This window comes from Brienomyrus brachyistius, chromosome 8 (genome assembly GCF_023856365.1).
Source record: "Brienomyrus brachyistius isolate T26 chromosome 8, BBRACH_0.4, whole genome shotgun sequence".
In the NCBI taxonomy this organism is placed as follows: Eukaryota; Metazoa; Chordata; class Actinopteri; order Osteoglossiformes; family Mormyridae; genus Brienomyrus; species Brienomyrus brachyistius.
Genome location: NC_064540.1, coordinates 15191343 through 15212571, shown reverse-complemented (window position 1 = coordinate 15212571; position 21229 = coordinate 15191343). Strand labels below are relative to the sequence as shown.

The 21229-nt window shown below is 49.8% G+C and overlaps 1 protein-coding gene across 1 annotated transcript in view; it reads left to right on the top strand.

Annotated features, from left to right (window-relative positions):
* suclg2 (succinate-CoA ligase GDP-forming subunit beta) overlaps positions 1-17797 on the top strand; it is a 62672-nt gene extending 44875 nt beyond the window's left edge. The window contains exons 10-11 of the mRNA XM_049023028.1: positions 11220-11340; positions 16974-17797. Coding sequence (XP_048878985.1) covers positions 11220-11340; positions 16974-17089 — 237 coding nt within the window. The 3' untranslated portion in view covers positions 17090-17797. The remainder of the gene's footprint in view (positions 1-11219; positions 11341-16973) is intronic.
* The last annotated feature ends 3432 nt before the right edge of the window (positions 17798-21229 follow it).

Here is a 21229-nt window from a genome sequence, read left to right as displayed (position 1 = left end):
TAAGCAGCCATAATGCACCTGCCTTTGCGGCTTAAAGATGTGGTTCATTCTTTCTGCTGGGTAGCGGAATACCTGTATAGACACTCATGGGAGATGGGTCCACGCAACATGAGGAGACAGGACCAACCAGTCAGATGTCTTGGTCCCGCCTCCTCTACAACCTGATTGGTTATCTGAACCAATCATTTTTTTTTTTCTGCCCCCAGAACATTTTTGTGTAAGTAAATCTCCCATTAGCTGTACAGCTGCCAAAGAGCACAGCTTCGCCACCTACAGGGCAGAGTTGGGGTGCAGCGGGGTGAGCTAATACCCCCCGCTGATCTCAGCTTTCATGGCTGTCTCGTTTGCCCATGGTCTGTGAATGATCGATAGTGACAGCCCATGTGCCTTTCGCACCACTTATTTGGTGTGACGTGGATGCTAAGTCTGCCACGTCCTTCACCTTTCTACTTATTAATCATCAGTTTCCCCTGAATGCAACATGCAGCATGAGGAACAGGAGACTAGCTGAGGCTTGCACCATAGCTGGAAGCTGAAGTGTGGCCCTTGAAGCGGTGAATAGGTATTTGTTGCAGACGTACGAAGATCACTGTGGAATTGCAGCAGCGGATGCGGTCCCTGGGCCTGGGGGTGGCAGCTTACATGGATTAGCATATCGAGCCCGAGATCCTCGGCCTGCCTGTGACAGAGCACGCCTCCCCCGTTTAGAGGCCGGCATGCTGGACACCCCCGTGGATGCGGCTGGCCTGTGTTTGGGGATTAGTTCTCTGCCGGCTCCTTGCTGTGGGTTGATAAAGCCTCTTATGATTCCATTTTTCAGGCTCCCATCAGGGCCTGTCTACCCATGGGCAGCGCTGCTCCGTTTGGAGTAGAGAAGTGATTACAGCGTCCATCAGTGGCTAGAAAGGCCGGCTTCAGACCAAGATTGATGTTTGACAGAATAATTAGAAAACTGTCCTCCTCTGTAATCACTGGAGCTCATCTTCAGAACTTCCCTTCAGCTGCCAATGCCTGGGCAGACCGCGGTGCAGTGCGGTTAAATGTTTACTTGCCCAAAACAGCTACCGGGAGAATGAATCGAAGAGTTGACCCAAAACAGCTAGTCCTGCTGACAGTCCTGTCATCGCCGTGGTCCACTCGACATGCCCCGGGGAAAAGGGGGAGGATGTTTCCAACTCAGTGCTTGTGTCTGCTAGTGAGCTTTCAGTTGCCAATCGTTTGTGGACTTTGTCTTTAGTCGCCAGTTGGCACGGCGTTACCTAGTGTCCAGTTCCACCCTTAGGGTCTGGCACGAGATTCATGATCCCACAGAGACCCATGTGAAGCTTCCTTCAAAATTCCCTCTTAGTCTTAGCCTTTTCAGTAACACGGGGACTCCCGTTTGCCTTTTCGGTAAGGCGGGGTCTCTCGTTTTCCTTTTCGGTAAGGCGGGGTCTCCCGTTTTCCTTTTCGGTAAGGCGGGGTCTCCCGTTTTCCTTTTCGGTAAGGCGGGGTCTCCCGTTTGCCTTTTCGGTAAGGCGGGGTCTCCCGTTTGCCTTTTCGGTAAGGCGGGGTCTCCCGTTTGCCTTTTCGGTAAGGCGGGGTCTCCCGTTTGCCTTTTCGGTAAGGCGGGGTCTCCCGTTTGCCTTTTCGGTAAGGCGGGGACTCCCGTTTGCCTTTTCGGTAAGGCGAGGTCTCCTCAATGTTAGTTTTTGATAATGTGGGGACCCTTTAATGCTTTTTTGGTAACAGGGGGATTCCCAGTTGCCTTTTTGCTAACACGGGGACTCCTGGATGTTTGTTTTTAATAATGTGGGACTCCTGGGTGCTTTTTCAGTAATGCAGAGACTTCAGAAAGCTTTTTCGGTAACGTGGGGACCACTGGATGCTTTTTTGGTAACGGGGGGGATTCCCAGTTGCCTTTTTAGTAAGGCAGGGACTCCCTTTCCTGTTTTCAATGCCTGTGGTGCCCCGTGACCTCATGCTTAGCTGATGGGGTTCTAGAACATTCCACCACTATATTTATAAAATTTGGAAAATAAAATCCTTACCGCTCCAGTCTTCATTCCCTAGCTCATCCAGGGTTCCCCCACCCCCCCTTTAAAAGAGAGATTAGCAGTATGTGCATCCTATCGTTTTTCAGATTACTCATTTAGTCAGAGCCGAGTCAAATCAGGATCATCGTATTTTGGCATACCGGGTGGTTCGAGCCGCTGGTTGTACAGATAACAAATTAGCGAGCTTAAAGGGAGCTACTTTTAGGGAGACCCTGCAGACAGGATAATGCTCCATCAAACCAGATTTCATCTCTCTAGATTTAAAAGCTTTTAAAGGTTATTTTCCCAGTAAATCACCCTTGATGCTTAAACTGTGTTGGAGTATGTTTTTTGAGTTCTTCTGTGCAGTTTTCTTTAGTGTTTTGTTGTGAAACAACTCGTCGGAAAGTGATACGTCTCTAAGTGTTAGCCACGTTCTGAAGATCCCCCACAAATCTGCTTTAAGCCGAAGCGGGCCAACAGCGGCCGCCTTACGAGATCGAAGCACCGCGTCGTGTGACGCGAGCGGCAGGATGGTCAGCCATGGTCTCGGCCACACTTTATGGGGGGGGTTGGGGGTTGTCTTTGCAAATGGGGTGAGGGTCCGGCCGCCGGTCGCGTCTCTGAAAACGCGCAGATGCCCTTTATATGCCTCATTGACTCCCAAGATCAGGTGCACTCTGAATTAGAACCATTTGGATAATTGACCTTCTGTGTGAATACATTTGAATAAATTAAATCCGACTGGCCGCATAGCATCACAAACAAAGTGAAGTCTTTGCCTTTCATGTGTGGCTGGGGTCTGGACTGCCTGGTCTCCAAGGTGATTCACGCATGCCATTGTGGGCTATTATGCAAAATAAATAAAAATTAATAACTGCATGTGAAAGTACCTTTCCGTTAAGGAATTGTCGTAGCTGTTAGCTTTAAGTTCGTAGCATGTTAATTCCTCCGTTTGTGCATGTTGCATGAAGGATGGCTCTCTGCCCTTCAGCATAGTCACTGTTCTTGTGACTGAAACCTATGATCTGCTGTTTTGACCGGCACTGTAGTGTCCTGGTTACCTTCAGTCTGAGCCAGACCCCGACATCTGGTGAGCCAGATGTTTTCACGGTGCAGTGGCAGCTGTTTATAATTTAAAGTGTTGGAGGCCGGTAACTACACTCTTTAAGTGTCATGCCCCCTGCTGCCATTAGGGGTAAATAGCAGCGTGTTTGCTCTGGGCCTGGCCATTTCTGCTCGGCAGCCTATAGCCCGGAGCCTCCATCTGTGGTGCAGTTTGCCCAGAGCGTATCTCTACTCAGGCTACGCCCAGTTTGGATGCCATGCCTCCATCTTGCACTGGCTGCTTACTTCTGCAGGGATTGTTTTTGGAACCTCATGCCCCATCCCACCTGCACCGCCTGGGCTTTGCCATGTAACGGTTGTCCGTCGGCTCTTTGCGAATCAGCAGCAGAGAGTCTCTGGCCTGGCTTCCGCTGGATGAGTAGCGTGTCGGCCGTGATGTGGGCATAACTGCCTGAACGGAGGCCCATGTGTCTGTGGAGGTGTGTCTGCACAGACGCTGCGTGGGCATGTCTGCTTTGTCATTTCTGCACAGGCGTGTCTGCGTAGGCATGTCTGCTTTGTCATTTCTGCACAGGTGTGTCTGCGTAGGCATGTCTGCTTTGTCATTTCTGCACAGGTGTGTCTGCGTAGGCATGTCTGCTTTGTCATTTCTGCACAGGTGTGTCTGCGTAGGCATGTCTGCTTTAGTGTTTCTGCACAGGCGTGTCTGCTTTAGTGTTTCTGCACAGGCATGTCTGCTTTAGTGTTTCTGCACAGGCATGTCTGCTTTAGTGTTTCTGCACAGGTGTGTCTCTGCTTTAGTGTTTCTGCACAGGCATGTCTGCACAGGCATGTCTGCTTTGTCATTTCTGCATAGGCATGTCTGCTTTGTCATTTCTGCATAGGCATGTCTGCTTTGTCATTTCTGCACAGGTGTGTCTGCATAGGCATGTCTGCTTTAGTGTTTCTGCGTAGGCATGTCTGCTTTAGTGTTTCTGCACAGGCATGTCTGCTTTAGTGTTTCTGCACAGGTGTGTCTGCTTTAGTGTTTCTGCACAGGCATGTCTGCTTTGTCATTTCTGCATAGGCATGTCTGCTTTGTCATTTCTGCATAGGCGTGTCTGCACAGGCGTGTCTGCGTAGGCATGTCTGCTTTGGTGTTTCTGCAGGCGTGTCTCCTTGAAGCACACATTCTATGTGTCCCTTGCTCTGTCCATCCATCTCTCTCTCCATCTTTCTTTCTGTTGTGTTTATCACAACAGACTCAGAACAGTCTTCCCCGGTGGGATGGCCGCTCAGCTTGTGATCGCGTTTCGCGCTCTTCACTGTGGGGGGGCCTGTGACGCCGCAGGCTCCGATGACCTCACTGCGCAGAGGGGGTTTTCCGCTCTTGATGCCTGTGTCAGTATACGCAGCAGCAGATAAGACTAATTATGCATATACCTAATAATGCTAATTAGCTATAAACATGTGTGGGGGGGGGGGTTTGCATAGATCACATTTGGGGACCAGATTGTCCCCAAAGTGCGGTAAAACCTGAAACTTCCTTCAGGTCCCCATTTGGATAACCTCAGTTTCATAAAAATCTGTGACTGCAATCAAAAAAGTAAAAGTGCCAAAAGTCTTGTATTTTGGTTGGTTGCTTATGGTTAAGGTTAGGGCTGGGTGGGGGTTAGGGTGTCGTGACTGGGATTAGGGTTTTTCCCATAAAAATGAATGTACGGTCCCCATTTAGAAGGATAGATCAACTTGTGTGTGTGTGTGTGTGTGTGTGTTAGCACTATGGTCACTGAGTTCTGCAAATCGTCTGGAAAGTGGTCTCTCCACATCCTCGATGGGGCCTAACCGGCAGCTGCCCCCCCCCGGCCCGCTACAGACACAGACCGCCATTTCTGCTTTGATTGGTTTCCTTTCCGGAGCTGCTGCCCTTCTCTGATCAAGAACTGACCTGGGATCAGTTTGATGAAAAGGTTGGGTGGGGCATCTCTCATGTAATTCCTGAAACAAAAATATCAGGTGCCGCCGTTGCCCCCATCTGTTTGTGTTTAACCCTGTGACAGAGGTGGTGTGGTTTCTGAGGCTGGCTGTATCAGTGGGGGGGGGGAGGTGGGTTGCATCGCCCTTCCCTGGGTACATCCGCCCCCGCCGAGCACGACCACTGAGCGGCACGTGTGCTTGCTAACGCTGTTGTGTGCACACACACTCTCATGCAGCCGCCTCGCACAGAGTCAGCTATAACGGTGTACCGGTGGATGTACCCCCCCCCCCTCGGCCCCCCACTGGAAGAAGGCCGCTGACGAGGTCCTTCTCATTTCCTTCTTTCTACTTTGGAACGTGTGCTGCAGATTGGGGTGCCGCTGTCGGGATGCGATCGCAGCCTGACAATGCCTCACCTCCTTCACTGTGGGCGGGGCCAGGGCCGGGGGGGGGGGGGGGGGGGGCCAGGGCCGGAGGGGGGGGGGGGGGGGGGGGCGTGCTGTCACGGCTCAGCAGCCCAGGTAATTATTTCACTCTTATCCTCTTCGCCAGGCCCAATCTCGCCTTTCAATGGGAGCCAGACCCCCAGTGTCATCTGCCGGAATAGTAAGGAGGGGGGGTCAAAGCCCAAACCACGTCCAGCTTAGGAAAGGAAGGAAGACCGGAAATCAGGGGGATGAACTTGTTATTTTATATTTTTACAGAGTAATGATTCAACGTACACATTTATTCATGGCTGGCTGCAGGTGCTTATAGAGAAGACTTTGCGGTACCACAGTGGGACGGTCTTCCGCCCCCCTCCCCGAATAGAGCAGGAGCACCTCTGTTTGTCACACACACACACACACACAAGTTGGTGTACCTGTCTATATTGGGATCGTCCATTCAATTCTATGGGAAAAACCCTAATCCCAATCACGACACCCTTAACCCCTACCCAGCCCTAACCTTAACCATAGATAAACAACCAAAATACAAGACTCTTGGCACTTTTATTTTTTTTATCGCATTCACAGGTTTTTATGAAATTGAGGTTATCCAAATGGGGGCCTGAAGAAGTGTCCCCAACAGTAAGGAAGTTTCAGATTTTGCCACCTTGGGGACATTTTTTGCGTATTTTTTTTTTCTTCCGGAAGCCCCCCCACCCAGAGCCCAGCATGGCACAATATGACCCCCCTCTTGGCACACGTCTCTCACATGGTCCTGTGATGCATTTTAACCTTTGACCTCTACAGAATGGTAATTCGACCTCAGGAACGTGCCTCTCATCACCGGATTGTATTTCAAAGTTGAGCTGGTGCCGTTTGCAGGTTGGACGCTTAAAGGTCACACTGGTAATTAAATTGTGTACCTTTGCATTTAGCGGCGTGCCGTTCCGGGCCGAAGGTGTATTTAAATGGGAGCCACAATTGATTGGGCCGGGTTTTTAATCGGCCTGAGCGTGAGCCCGACGGAGCGACCTGCTCTGCCTTCCCATGTCCCCCCATTCATCAGCCTGACAGCCAGCGTGTCCACTCACTGCTATGCTGCTCTCTCTTTCGTAAGCGGCAAGCGTGGATGGAACGCCATTCTGAGGGAAGCGGCTGCGAGCGAGTGGGGGCGGGGCAACTGGGGGCGCTTTGAGCGGCGTGTGGGGGTCAGTGCGAGCAGCATGATCGGGGGGGGGTACTGCAGGGGGTGCTGCGAGCAGCAAGGGCAGGGGAGGTCATGTGGAGGGTGCTGCGATGGGGCGACACACTGCGCGGTGAGGCTGTGGACTATAGCCGCCTTGTCCTTCCTGAGAGGGGAGGAGGGCCTCGCGCTCTGGTAACCAGCCGGCAAAACGCTGAGTTCATTCTGGAGCCTGCACTCCCACTACCGTTTAATCTTTTTCTGCAGCAGCTTTGGACTCTGATACAGCTGTACAATGAAACATACGTTAATGCTAAGTTCTGGATTAGAGGAATGGCCTCAATGCTGATAGTATGTCTAACGGAGATGCAGCCGGAGAGTGTGGGGCCACCCCCCGCAGCCTGGCCTCCGTTTGATCTCTCCTGCCCTCTAGTGGACATTTGGCTGTAGCCTTTTCACCCGAGGATGTTGCTGTGGGGTGTGCTGTGGTACATGGCGGGGCCTGCTGATTGGCTCCTGCTGAGCTTGTGTTACAGTGTGCAGAGGAATGGAGAAACTGTAACATTACTGGTGAGTGTGTTTTTATCCTTTTTTTATACTTTTTCTTTTATACTTTTTTTTTTGTTACTGTATATTAATCAGCACTTTGTCTTGTGGCGTTAAGTTGACTGCTCTGTGTTCAGTGTCCCGTGCAGCATGTTCTGCGCATACTCCGTGCTTCCTGGCACAGGCTGCAGAGCCGCTGGTACCGTGCGTCAGATAGCTGGTTTATGGAAGGATGCTAACCTTGAAGACAGACGTGGCTGCGTAGGCGGGCCGCAGCAAGCAGATCTCTGCCGGTGGGCTGGCACCCGACTGGCCTTTTGCCGGGTGTTACCCACATGCGGATGATGTCACTGTCTCTGCCTGCGTTTCTGGTACCCGACTCGCCTTATGCCAGGTGTTACCCACATACGGCTGCTGTCACTGTCTCTGCCTGCGTTACTGGTACCCGACTCGCCTTTTGTCGGGTGTTACCCCCATGCGGCTCCTGTCACTGTCTCTGCCTGCGTTTCTGGTACCCGACTCGCCTTTTGTCGGGTGTTACCCACATGCGGCTGCTGTCACTGTCTCTGCCTGCGTTACTGGTACCCGACTCGCCTTATGCCGGGTGTTTACCCACATACGGCTGCTGTCACTGTCTCTGCCTGCGTTACTGGTACCCGACTCGCCTTTTGCCGGGTGTTACCCACATGCGGATGATGTCACTGTCTCTGCCTGCGTTACTGGTACCCGACTCGCCTTTTGCCGGGTGTTACCCACATGCGGATGATGTCACTGTCTCTGCCTGCGTTACTGGTACCCGACTCGCCTTTTGCCGGGTGTTACCCACATGTGGATGATGTCACTGTCTCTGCCTGCGTTACTGGTACCCGACTCGCCTTTTGCCGGGTGTTACCCCCATGCGGCTGCTGTCACTGTCTCTGCCTGCGTTACTGGTAGCCGACTCGCTTTTTGCCGGGTGTTACCCCCATGCGGCTGCTGTCACTGTCTCTGCCTGCGTTACTGGTAGCCGACTCGCTTTTTGCCGGGTGTTACCCCCATGCGGCTGCTGTCACTGTCTCTGCCTGCGTTACTGGTAGCCGACTCGCCTTTTGCCGGGTGTTACCCCCATGTGGCTGCTGTCACTGTCTCTGCCTGCGTTTCTGGTACCCGACTCGCCTTTTGCTGGGTGTTACCCCCATGCGGCTGCTGTCACTGTCTCTGCCTGCGTTACTGGTACCCGACTCGCCTTTTGCCGGGTGTTACCCCCATGCGGCTGCTGTCACTGTCTCTGCCTGCGTTACTGGTAGCCGACTCGCCTTTTGCCGGGTGTTACCCCCATGTGGCTGCTGTCACTGTCTCTGCCTGCGTTTCTGGTACCCGACTCGCCTTATGCCAGGTGTTACCCACATACGGCTGCTGTCACTGTCTCTGCCTGCGTTACTGGTACCCGACTCGCCTTTTGTCGGGTGTTACCCCCATGCGGCTCCTGTCACTGTCTCTGCCTGCGTTTCTGGTACCCGACTCGCCTTTTGTCGGGTGTTACCCACATGCGGCTGCTGTCACTGTCTCTGCCTGCGTTACTGGTACCCGACTCGCCTTATGCCGGGTGTTTACCCACATACGGCTGCTGTCACTGTCTCTGCCTGCGTTACTGGTACCCGACTCGCCTTTTGCCGGGTGTTACCCATATGCGGCTGATGTCACTGTCTCTGCCTGCGTTTCTGGTACCCGACTCGCCTTTTGCCGGGTGTTACCCACATGCGGATGATGTCACTGTCTCTGCCTGCGTTACTGGTACCCGACTCGCCTTTTGCCGGGTGTTACCCACATGTGGATGATGTCACTGTCTCTGCCTGCGTTACTGGTACCCGACTCGCCTTTTGCCGGGTGTTACCCACATGCGGCTGCTGTCACTGTCTCTGCCTGCGTTACTGGTAGCCGACTCGCCTTTTGCCGGGTGTTACCCCCATGCGGCTGCTGTCACTGTCTCTGCCTGCGTTACTGGTAGCCGACTCGCCTTTTGCCGGGTGTTACCCCCATGTGGCTGCTGTCACTGTCTCTGCCTGCGTTTCTGGTACCCGACTCGCCTTTTGCTGGGTGTTACCCCCATGCGGCTGCTGTCACTGTCTCTGCCTGCGTTACTGGTACCCGACTCGCCTTTTGCCGGGTGTTACCCCCATGCGGCTGCTGTCACTGTCTCTGCCTGCGTTACTGGTAGCCGACTCGCCTTTTGCCGGGTGTTACCCCCATGCGGCTGCTGTCACTGTCTCTGCCTGCGTTACTGGTAGCCGACTCGCCTTTTGCCGGGTGTTACCCACATGCGGCTGCTGTCACTGTTGCTCTCTGTTTCCAGTGCCTGACTTGTCTCTCACTCGGGTTCCACCTCTCTAGAGGACAGATGTGCAGATGAAGCCCCCACTGCTATTCGGCAGGTATCATTTACAGATGACAGTGACAGAGCGGCTCCACCTGACCCCCCCCTCCCCCATCCCCACTGTCCGACAGTTGGCGTTCGTTAATGTGTGACCTTGCGGTGGCTGAAGGCCCACTGGAGCTCAGTGGATGGAAGGAACTGCATGGCAGTGTCTGTCTGGGTCTCTCCCCCATTCCTATATGATCATTCTTATGCCAGTGGCAGCATATGCAGCAGAGTAAGCGGCTCTACTTGAGCCTGATTCCTTTAATCTCCATTTACAAATCTGCCACCACAGAGGATGTTCTTTTGAAATCTGTTGCCTGGGATTTTGACCCCCGGAACCGTATCTCAGAGGATCTGTGGAATTTTTTCGCGCGTGATGATTTTAGCGAACCCTTCTTTATCTAACATAACTGGGGGCGGGGGTGAAGGGAGGGTGTGGATTCTGGAAACCTTGTTTGAAGCATCATGTCGCTCGGGATCATTAGAGATCCAACTCTATGATATTTGGTCAGCATGAAGGCAGAGTTAATGGCCTATGGCTGTTTAACATGCCTGCTGCCTATTGGCTAACGTTTACCATGTCCACTGCCTATTGGCTAACATTTAATATGCCCACTGTCTACTGGCTAATGTTTAATATGTCTTCTGCCTATTGGCTAACAGCAAAGGTGGCCCAGCAGCTGCATAAGAGAGCCTTCATCACCCCTACACATCACTTTGGTCTGGGCATTTGAGCCTAGCGCCCCCCTCCCTCCAGAGCAGAGCCAGTCTGGATGCCTTTTCCATCAGGATGGAAATCGACAGGAGGGTCGATGAGCATGAGCGCTTGGCCCGGCTTCGTTCCCATCAATGACCTTCGATCCCCGTGCCTGCTGGGTTCATAAGGGAGTCCCGTCGTGTGACACCCCATCACTGGCCCCTTCCCCAGCACCCGCGCGTGTGGCAGCTGCTTGGTGACCAAATGCGCACTTGCCTGTTTGGCACAGTGGGTGATCAGATCCCCCATAAATCCCAGGAGACCCCCTGGAAGTCCGCGATCCCCGCTTGGAACGTGAATTTAGCACATGCCGCCTTCTGCTCTGTGTGACAGCTTAACGCAGATAAACAAACACAGAATTAATCCCGTTAACTCTCCTGGATGTTTGCTGTTTGTCTGTAAACCTGATCGTAAGCTTGGGGTGCAAACATATAACAGTTACTGTTTTCAGGGAAGTTAAATCATTTATATGATTGTTTTATAGTCATTTTTGTTTATTGTGGATGGAAAATTGTTTAAAGGCCCTGTGTTACATCGGATCATCCCATCTCCAGCTCTTAATTGGACAATGAAACCCATTCTGACGATGCTGACGTTAACGGACTGATTACCGCTGGATGTTTGATGCACTCCTCTGCAAAGCTCTGGCCTGACTCTCCACTGGCTCTCTGCTCTCCGCCACTTCCATCCAAGGCAGATTGCTGCGGAGATGCACTTGAGTTTTCCATCGTCTGTTGACCTGTATTACACCTCAGCAGGTGTGATTTTTGTTTGTACTATTTTGTGAGAGGAGGCAGGTCAGGCCCCTAGTCAGCCCCCCACCCCCACCACCCCGGATCGTCATTAAGTTTGTGTGTCTGGCGTGCAGGTGGAGGCCATCCTGGTCAACATCTTCGGCGGCATCGTGAACTGCGCCATCATCGCCAATGGTATCACCAAGGCGTGCCGTGAACTGGGGCTGAAGGTACCTCTCGTCGTCAGGCTGGAGGGTGAGTATGCCTGGGGGGTCCTCAGTGGCCCCTGTCTGCGCTGTGCTCTAGTATGGCCCTGTGGGCCGCTGCTTTCTCCAGTGGGGGGGGTTCTCAGGGAGGTGTTGGATCTTTGTCGTGGGAGGGTCTTTCTCAGGGGAAGGATCTCTCGAGAGACCTCACCTCAGCCCATTTGGTTATCAATGTGATTGCTGACGTCCTGAAGAAATCTGGGACTCCACCATTTGTTAAGTTACAAGGCCTTGCTGAATCGTTAACAGTGCCCACACTCTTTCTTGCTTGTTAAGTACCCCAGTTCCAGAAGACTGAATGACACTCTTCCTGCACTGGATCCCCACTGTGCCCCACATTGGCATTAAGCCCTGGGGATTCACAGCTTTGACTGAGACTCTACCTACACTGGATCTCCACCGCATCTCACACTGGCATTAATCCCTGGGGATACATTGCTTTAACTGATGGTCTACCTGCACTGCATCTCCACTGTGTCTTACACTGGCATTAAGGCCTGGGGATTCACAGCTTAAACTAATGCTCTTCCTGTACTGTATCCCCATTGCGGCCTACATTGGCCTTAAGCCTGGGGAATCGCAGGCTTAACTGACACTCTACCTGCACTTGATTCCCACTGTGTCCCACATTGACCTTAAGCCCTGGGGATTCATAGACTTGACTGATGCTCTTCTTGCACTGGGTACCCACTGCCTACCACACTGGCTTAAACCCTGGGGATGAACAATTTTGACTGATGCTCTACCTGCACTGGATTCCAGTGCGCCACACCCTGGCCTTAAGCCGTGGGGATTCACAGCCTTTCCAGCTGAACCTTTGGGGGTTATTGTCAGTATGTGTGGTCCCTGGGACCAGCCAGGTGAACCGGATGTGAGATTTTGTGGGAGTCAGTGGCCACTCTTCCTCAACACTGGAACCTATGGAGTAACACATTGAGCCAATCAATAGCCTCTGCTCTGCTCCTCCATGCCTCTGATTCGATGCTGGCTGGATGGATCAGGTGCCTTGTCCCCCAGCAAGATTTAGCACAACCATAAACACACATACGCACACTCCCATGCACAGTCCAAGTATTCATATCTTTAGGTATAACCCAGTCCTTATGACACCCTTAGCCCTTACCCAGCAGTAACCTTAGCCTTAAGTAATCAAACAAAATACAAGGCATTTTTAGATTTTTGGTTGCACAGTCATTCTCAAGGTTTAATAAAATTGTTTTCCCTTGTGGGTTTGTTTCCCCACAACATCAAAATAACAGGTCTTTATCCACCCCCCCCCCCCCCACAGGTTGGGTTTGCCAGATCCCACTCTGACTTGGCCAGGGTCCTGATTTCATTGTCTCTCGGTCAATCCCTCCTCGGGAGACATCTGTCAAGAACTAACACTTATTTTTATTTTGCTATTTTAAGTTTAAACTTTTTTTATGCTGAAGGCATATACCAAACACATATACCACAAATTTGCCTTTTAGAAATGCTCACTGTTAGTGAAAGGTCACAGATTTCGGCTGCTCAAGTGTTTAATCTGAGGTCTAACTCTGCAGTTGACGAGGGTGGCATCAGAATGCGGGATTGCCAGGCCGAATCGCGGCTTCCTTTGTCATGGCATAATGCCAAGCTGTTCCGCGGCGAGGTCGAGCCAGGATTACGTGTGCTGCTGTTAATTGGCCACAATGTTTGGGTTCACGAGTCGGGGAGCTTTTCATGAATTCCTTTTGAGGAGGCTGTTTCAGAGGTCTGACCCGGAGCCCTCGTGCTCTGTGCTAATGGCACACGGGGAGGCCTTCCGTTACTGCAGCCGGTTTGGGGTGCGTGCTATGATCCGACATCATCGTTGCAGCGGCTCCCAGACCCAGCCATGTGCAGCCGGGTGTACATAGGGGCCTGCTGCTAATTATATGATGTACACAGAAACACACCCACATGTGCTCTGGGAGGAGCAGCTGTGCATTGTGACTGTGGCGAGGCGTTCATGTGCCCTCAGTGACTGAACATCCCCTTAGTCCCATTGTCTTTGATAACCGAATGGGGTCACTTGTGTCACTTGGGGGTCTTTTTTTTACAAAAAAAAAAAGACATTTTTGGAAGTAATTATTTGTATCGATTTGCAGTTAATAAGTCATTTCGTCGCTGTCTGTCTAAATGGAGGCAATTTTCCCCTTAAAAGGACGTTCGGAGGATATTACGCTTTTCTGTAGATGATTAAAACTCTTTTGATCCCAAGGTCAGGCGATGATGACTCCTTGAGTCCTGACAGGGTCATTACAGCTGTAATTGAGTTATCTCCTGCCGAGGGCCTGCAGTGATGAGAGGCTCACAAGCTGGGGGGAGGCGGGGGGGAGGCATAGGAGACCCCTCCCTTGTTGTTCCCGTTATGATGTACTCTAGGCAGCCATCTTTGGAGAAGCCTATTAGGATGGAGAGCTGTTGACCAGCACACTGTCACTGCCAGTGAGGCAGTGAGTCTGTTCTGGAACATTCCCCTCTGGAGCAGCAGCTGGCTGGTGAGGGTGAGGGTGGGGGCGGCGGTGTCAGGCTACAGGGATTAAGACCATGCTGTTGCATTAGTCTCCTGACTCCCCCATGCCTGTAAAAGGAGTGGGCTATTTTTCTACCAAGATCTAATAGAAGAATGTCCTGTACCTGCATTAATAGGTTATACAGAGAGTTTTGTGGGCAGGACACATTGAGATCCTTTCATAAGGACAGACCTCCCCTCCCTTTCCCATCCACATTCCAACTAAAGCAGAAATCTGCACGTTTGATGACATCCGGCAGCAGTCAGCGGACAGTGGAGGATGTGCTCACTGCCTTACTGGTTGGGAGTATTACAGACGGCCTCTAAGCAGGTCTCTGGCAGCACCTAGTGGTGACTGCTTGACTTGCACTCTGTACTCGAGCGCACACTGCCCCCACCAGGCCGACGAGCTCACTAACTCAACTAAGTGTTTGTTTTTTTTCCTCTTTTAATGTACACCCATTTTTCTCTTTTGCCTCCTTGTGCTGTGAGCTCGGCTGAAAGGATGTTTTCCTCTGTTTCTCAGTGAGGAATTAGGTTTCGCCCCAGTACCGTGGTTTTCTCACTGAAGTTTATTATTTTTGCTCTGCAATCTCCATTGGTTCTCAAATTTCAGTTAAGTGGGGTATAACTTTAAAAAAAAATTAAAATGTGTAAAGAAGTTGAAAGGAAAACTTATTTTTCTTAAAATGGGGATTAATATTTAATGCCAAGTCGGTGTCAGTGCTCTGTACAGGATACATCTTTATCCTCCCTTGCACACTAATTAAATTAAACACTCTGTCGTTAGTGCCGAGTACATGGGACGTGTTCTAAATCCTTATTGTTTTTGGACGGATGAATGGGGAGAGATGAGATATTAGCGGCTAAGTGCTGCCGGTAATGGGATTCCTTGTGAAACGGCTATTGATTAAAGCACGTGGGCCATGGAGATCTAGGATATCACCCACGATCTTAATTACGCGCCTGTCCCTGGGATATAAGGGTGACCTGCAAGGCTGATCCGTCACTCTGCTAGGTATTAAGGCATACTTAACTTTTCCGCGTACTCTTCGGTTGCGGACAAGGGAACGTGATGTAAATCAGGGATGTGGCTGCAGTCACTGGCTGCAGTCACTGGCTGCAGTCACTGGCTGCAGTCACTGGCTGCAGTCACTGGCTGCAGTCACTGGCTGCGTTCAGATTCCAGGGCTGCATCCAGTCTGCTTTCGAAGACTGAAGGTGTCAGCGGTGTGACAAGGCTGTCCAATTTCGAAGACTCCTTCAAATGCGGTAGAGAGATTCTTTTGCCGCTCCGTGAAGGATGCACCTGGTAGATCTTTTGCAGCCCAACATATCTCAAGATTCATTGCACAGAGATAAAGTGGGTGTGTCTGGGCTCGGCGATAGCAGCATGCGGTAACAGCAGGCGACACAAATAGGAAATTATCGGTAAGCCAGAACGTCCCAGTTAACACTTTCTATTGGACCTTTGAAGAACGCACCCTACGATAGATGCACCTTCGCAGACCACGTCCTTCGAAGGGCACAACCGCTGGCCACAGGAACCTTAGATGGTCACTTCAGGTCACAGATGTGGCGGCGATACCAGCATGCACTCATGTACTCTCAGTGGTAGCTGTGTAGGGTTAGCAACCCCCTCCCCTGGGCCGTGCTCATAGAACAGAGCATCGGCCAATTCAGTCAACCTGCGCTCACCTGGCTCCGAGGGAACGCGTCCTCCAAAAGGCCAGCTCAGCAGCGGCCCCCTCCCCCTGCCCACCCTACCTGGGAGGGCTCTTTTGCTGAATTTACCAAACTGTTAGAGCTGTTCGTGCAGAAGCTGCCCTGCTCCACGAAGCTCCACTCCATGGCCTCCTACGGTTTGCTGACATCATTATTTCTTTACTGTGACAAATTTTTTGAGCTTTTGAGGACTTTACTGTTTTTTTTTGTCATGGCAGAAAGGATGGTGGGTTTGCTATCAAGGATTCAAATATAATTGTATTCAGCTTGTGTGGCTCTGGAGATCAGTGTCCTGCTTTGAGGGAATGAAATTCAGGTTCTGCAGAGACATGAGAGGGTCCCACTTCTTCTAGCTACGAACAGAATGTTTGTTTATGCATTTTAATCTCCCCTCATGTGTGTTAGTAGGAATGGCATCTGGGTTAGGGTTAGGGTTAGGAAGAAAATTTTGTTCAACAGGCGTGTGTTTGTTCATTCGTCAGGCATTTGTTCATTTAGCAGGAGTTTCTGTCTGGCAGGTAGACTGTCCAGTCAAAAAAAAATAGTCACCATTTGAATTTTTCGTTGGACCACTCGATGGATGGAGGTGTATCCTGGCCAGTCAGTAGATTCAGGTACTCAGCTGATTTTACTTTACTGCTGCATAACGTTGCTGAGCTGTAATAATGATCCAATCATTGGCTCTTAAGTATTTGCTGATATAAATTCACTTACTTTTTGACTGACTTTTTTTTTGTCCGGACAGTGTATTTTTGTTTCCTTGTTCGGCAGGTGTTTTTGTTTGTTTGGTACGTTTGGCAGTCATCGTTTCCGCTGTCCCGTTTGTCTGCCTGGATGCTCACTCGACTGATTTGAAGAGGAGTCTTGTGTCAGCTGGCCTCTGAGACCGCACTGTTACTCGCTGCAGTGACACTGAGCTGCTCCGGTTTGGTTTCTGCTTTCCTGGGCCCAGGGGAAGCGTTGAGCATGACGATATTTGTGCGCCGCTGATAAGGACTAAAGATCTTCCTCGCTAATCATTTCACGGCCTGATACCTTGACATTGGAAGCTTATGTAGGAGCCCCCCATGTGCTACGGTACACTGGCACAGTTATTAATGAAATCGATTGTAAACCGTGTCAGACCGCCACGAAGGACCTCGCCGGCACAAAAACCCTCCTCTGCCCAGTTAATTTGTGAGCGTTACCTTGAAAACCTTGTAAACAAGCTGATTTACATGATAGACTGTGCAGTAAATAGGCTAGCAGCAGCAGCAAGCAGGCAGCTAATTGCCGATTACCTTCCAGTTAGGTTTTGAGTGTGGTGTTGCAGTGGATTTGGACAGTTGAATCCCAGTTAAATATCACTTGGCTGGTTATTTTTGTCTCCTGTCACTCAGGCACCAATGTGCAGGAAGCCAGGCGGATCCTGAGCGAAAGCGGGCTGCCCATCGTGACCGCCAGTGACCTGGATGATGCCGCCAAGAAGGCCGTGGCAAGCATCGGCAGGAAGTGAGCCGGCCTGTGCCTGGCCACCTACACCTACCTCCGCGGGAACTGACCTGTCGACGTGAAGGACGCCTCCACCCACATCACACTACTGTCAGCATCGTACTGACACCATCCTTACTTTGCAGTCACCCCCCCACCCCCCGAGGAATTTATTTTTGCCATAATGATAAAAAAAAAAAGAATTTAAATATAAGCATTCCAGGTGTACTACTTTTCTTTCAGAATGAACAGAGGTGAAGGGATAGAGTGTAAAACAAAAAGGAAGCTTGTGAAGTGTGCAGCTGTGTTTTCCTGCGTGAGGAAGCGCTGTGGTGATGCTTCATGGTGCGTCTTGGCAGGAGGTTAGCACACCGCTAACAATCTTACCCGGTTTGTCAATCTGCGCCGTCATGCCAGCACACTACTCTTGCCATGAGTGAAGAAATGAACTCTCAATGCCTTAAACATTTATGTTAAACGAACCTAAACTGAATTACTTTCATGTGAGACTCCTGAATACAATTTTAAAAAAAGATCCGAAATTGATTTTTTTTTTTTTTTAACTATTGTAATTCCAGTACTTTGTCCGTAATCTGTATCCGTGGTCAGGTGCCTGTATCATCCAGGAAGATGCAATGCCAAGATACTCTCTCTGTGTTGTCATTTGGAAGCATTTAACCGTGTTTGTTTGGAAGGTGACTTATTAAAGCGGTGTGTTGTTTTTTCCTTTTAATCCTGCATGTGCTCTCTTCTATTTTAAAAGAGAAGGAAGCGAGTCGGATTTGCACCGTAACCGTGGTATCAGTCGCCTCCACGGTCCCGCTCCCGGTTTGTCGGAACAATGAATGCTTTGTGCTCCTAACGTGGAGAAATGGACTAGCCATTGATTTGTGGGTGACGAAAGCAAGAAGATGGAAAATGTTTTCAGTGCCTATATGGGATTTGTTCATTCTTAAGGTGAATGATCTAAAAAAGAGGTGGTTTTATTACAGCCTCTCTCTGTGATCCGCACCCTAAACCCCAAAGTGACATTCTGTGCAGAGGAAATGCAGGCCAAGCTCATACTGCTTTCCTTACTCTGCTGGGTTACTCTGCAGAAGAAAAGCAGGCCAGGCTCATACTGCTTTCCTTACTCTGCTGGGTTACTCTGCTATACTTGTTTGTGAATCTGAATTCTGATGGGTCTCCTTTTAAAGTCCAGAGTAATTTAAATATCCTTTTAATCTACATCTTGTATATGCAATCCTGTCATAAACACATTCAAATGAGTCCATGATTTGCTGATTCATAGTTGTTGGTGATTTGCTGAGAATATGAGTTTGCATTAGTACAGTTAAATCCATTTCCTTTACCTTAGCCGTGTGAGTCTGTTTGCCGTCTGCACACGTGTGTGTCGGCAGAGACAAGGCAGGGCGCCACCCACCGTCGAGCAGCTCGCCGTTTGATGGATGACGTGTCACGGGATCTGAGAGCGGACCAGTTGAAAGACCGAATGTCACGGGCTCCCCAGAGGGAGATCTCCCGAGCGACCACCGTTCCCGTCCTTTTTGTGAAAGACTGCCACTCCTCTACGGTGTGTAACGAGCAGGAGCGAGCAAAGAACACTCATGTGTTGCGGCAGATATTCTAGGCCATGGTTTACCTCCGGTCACAAAGCCACTGGGAATTGCCAACGGATAGCGTGTCGTGTGAATTACATTGGCAAGCCGAGGTATGATCAAGTGGGCCAGCAGATATGTGGACACCGCAGTAACCATTTAAATGGAATAGATGGCGCAATAATTGCTTATTTCATGCTCTTGGTGTAGGGTGTCCGGCTGATGGACCGCGCTCCTGAATTTATGCGCTGATATAGTTTAATTCACAATTTAGAGGTCGTTCAAAAGCCGTGCGCATATACTTATCGAAATTAGTGCTGCAGTATCATATAAATATAGATGAGGCCAAACCACTCGAGGTTACGGTGAGATTTAAATCGCCTGCCACTCGCTTTTAACTTGCCAATACCTACTACGTATGGCTACGTGTAATGTCCCGCTGATATTGTTAAAAGTTAACTACACTGAATTATGAGCCGGGGGCCTTAATCTGCCTTTGTGACTCATGCTTATTTATTAACGTGACTGTCCATATTAGGTTTTAGGAAGTTCCCACAATCAGCAGTAACTGCTGCTTTATGTGTTTGTGTTATTCCAAAAGAAATAAACGCCCTAAGCTGTTCTTCCTTCCTCAATTCCTACAGGCGACACTCAGGTCAAATTGGTTGTTGGGGAAATATGGGTTATTTATGGTGCAATTTACAGGTAGGAGTCACTAATGTATTAGATCATAAAAAGCAATAGTGTTTTAAATTGCATGCAGCTGATATTTGGTCCGTCTCTGAACCAGTCTTACCTTCAGGGGCACAGAAGCAGTGCGGATGGTGTTACGGGGACAGCCTCTGAAAGTCCGTCTTGCTGTTTCCGGTCTGACGGTGTTACGGGGACTGAGCCTCTGAATGTCCGTCTTGCTGTTTCCGGTCTGACGGTGTTACGGGGACTGAGCCTCTGAATGTCCGTCTTGCTGTTTCTGGTCTGACGGTGTTACGGGGACTGAGCCTCTGAATGTCCATCTTGCTGTTTCTGGTCTGACGGTGTTACGGGGACTGAGCCTCTGAATGTCCGTCTTGCTGTTTCTGGTCTTCAGCTGTAGCCCCTTTCTCTTGGCTCTTGGGCCCCTGTGAACAGTCACTTGCCAGCACCTTAAAATAGCTCTATTTTCCTAAAACCACTAGGCATTTTTCTAAACCAAAAACACTTGAGACATATAGGCCTAATATTAATTATAAAATGGGAATGTTTACAAGGCTGTGGAGGAAAAGGCATATGGAAGAACATGGTTTATTTTTGTGTTTGTTAAAAAAAAATCCTTCTCTGAGACTTAACCCCATGTGAAGGATAATTGAAAGACTTAAAATCCATTCAAATGATGGCTGTGGAGGAAAACCTGATCTTGGAGACTCTTGTCCATTCCTTTGTTGCCAAGTGATGATGGCAGCTATATGTTATGTAAAATGTATTAAACATGGGGAAATTACTGCTTAAATACCAATCAGTGTTTTGATCATATTAAGCCTATTGTTTATCATCAATGTAAAACGTCCTGGAACTTTCTTTGGCATCTATATAAATGCCCCTTTTTGTATTTTGCATTACCAACAAAAATGTAATGCCCCCTGTCCGGTAAAATGAACCGTTGCCCCCCTCCTCAGAAAACCTTTACACGGCGCTGTCCAGAGATATCAATTTGGAAACGTTAGCTGTGTTCATGAGCTTCTGTACGGTGACTACCGAGGTTCTGCTTCCCACCGTCATGCCAAGAGCCGTAATTATAAGAGCCGGCGAGCCATTATGGTTCCTTGTAAATAGTTTAACGATATTGGTATAAAGTTTCACGTGTGATTATTGGGCTTGAAATCAGAATACATCACTGCATTTCCAAAGTGTAATGTTTGTACTTATTCGACGATCCACCAAAAATGTAAGAACTCAGGATTACGGAATTTGTTGCTAAAATATGAGATTACCTTTCGTGGTTAATTTGTTTACGTAGAAAGAAATCATGTTTTATTCCAGGTCTAATATTCCACGCATTTAATTTTCTACCGACTGAACTTGATGCTAGAAAACTTTTAAAATTTTGTATGAGCGAGTCCTCTCTGATCCAATTATCTACAAAAAGGTACCGAGAGAGGGGCTTTCAATAAGCGAGGAAAATACCGATGGCAAACCCTAATTAAAAACTCATTTAACGTGACCCGCAAAAGCCTCCCTAATTAAAACAGCATCGTTTTGCTTAAAATTGCCTGATAATTAGATGTTGCCTCATCCCGGCGGAGCTCCGCCGTGCGCCGCCGGCGTCCTGCTGCAGACGCAGCCGCGGGATGTGCAGCTCCGAGAGGCAGTGGGAGCGACCCGCATTTATGGGCCTTTTTGTCCAGTTGAATTTAATTTTATGGCTATTTAAGTGGCGCTGGCTTGTTTGTGACTTTTTGCTTGTTTGCTGGCCCCCTTTGTTCTCCTAGTAAGTGTAACGGATTAAATACCGTAGATTTTACATCTCTGAAGTAAGGGCAGAAGAAAAGGTGAAAGTTTAACTTGTGAAAGAAAATCTCTGAAGGCTTTGC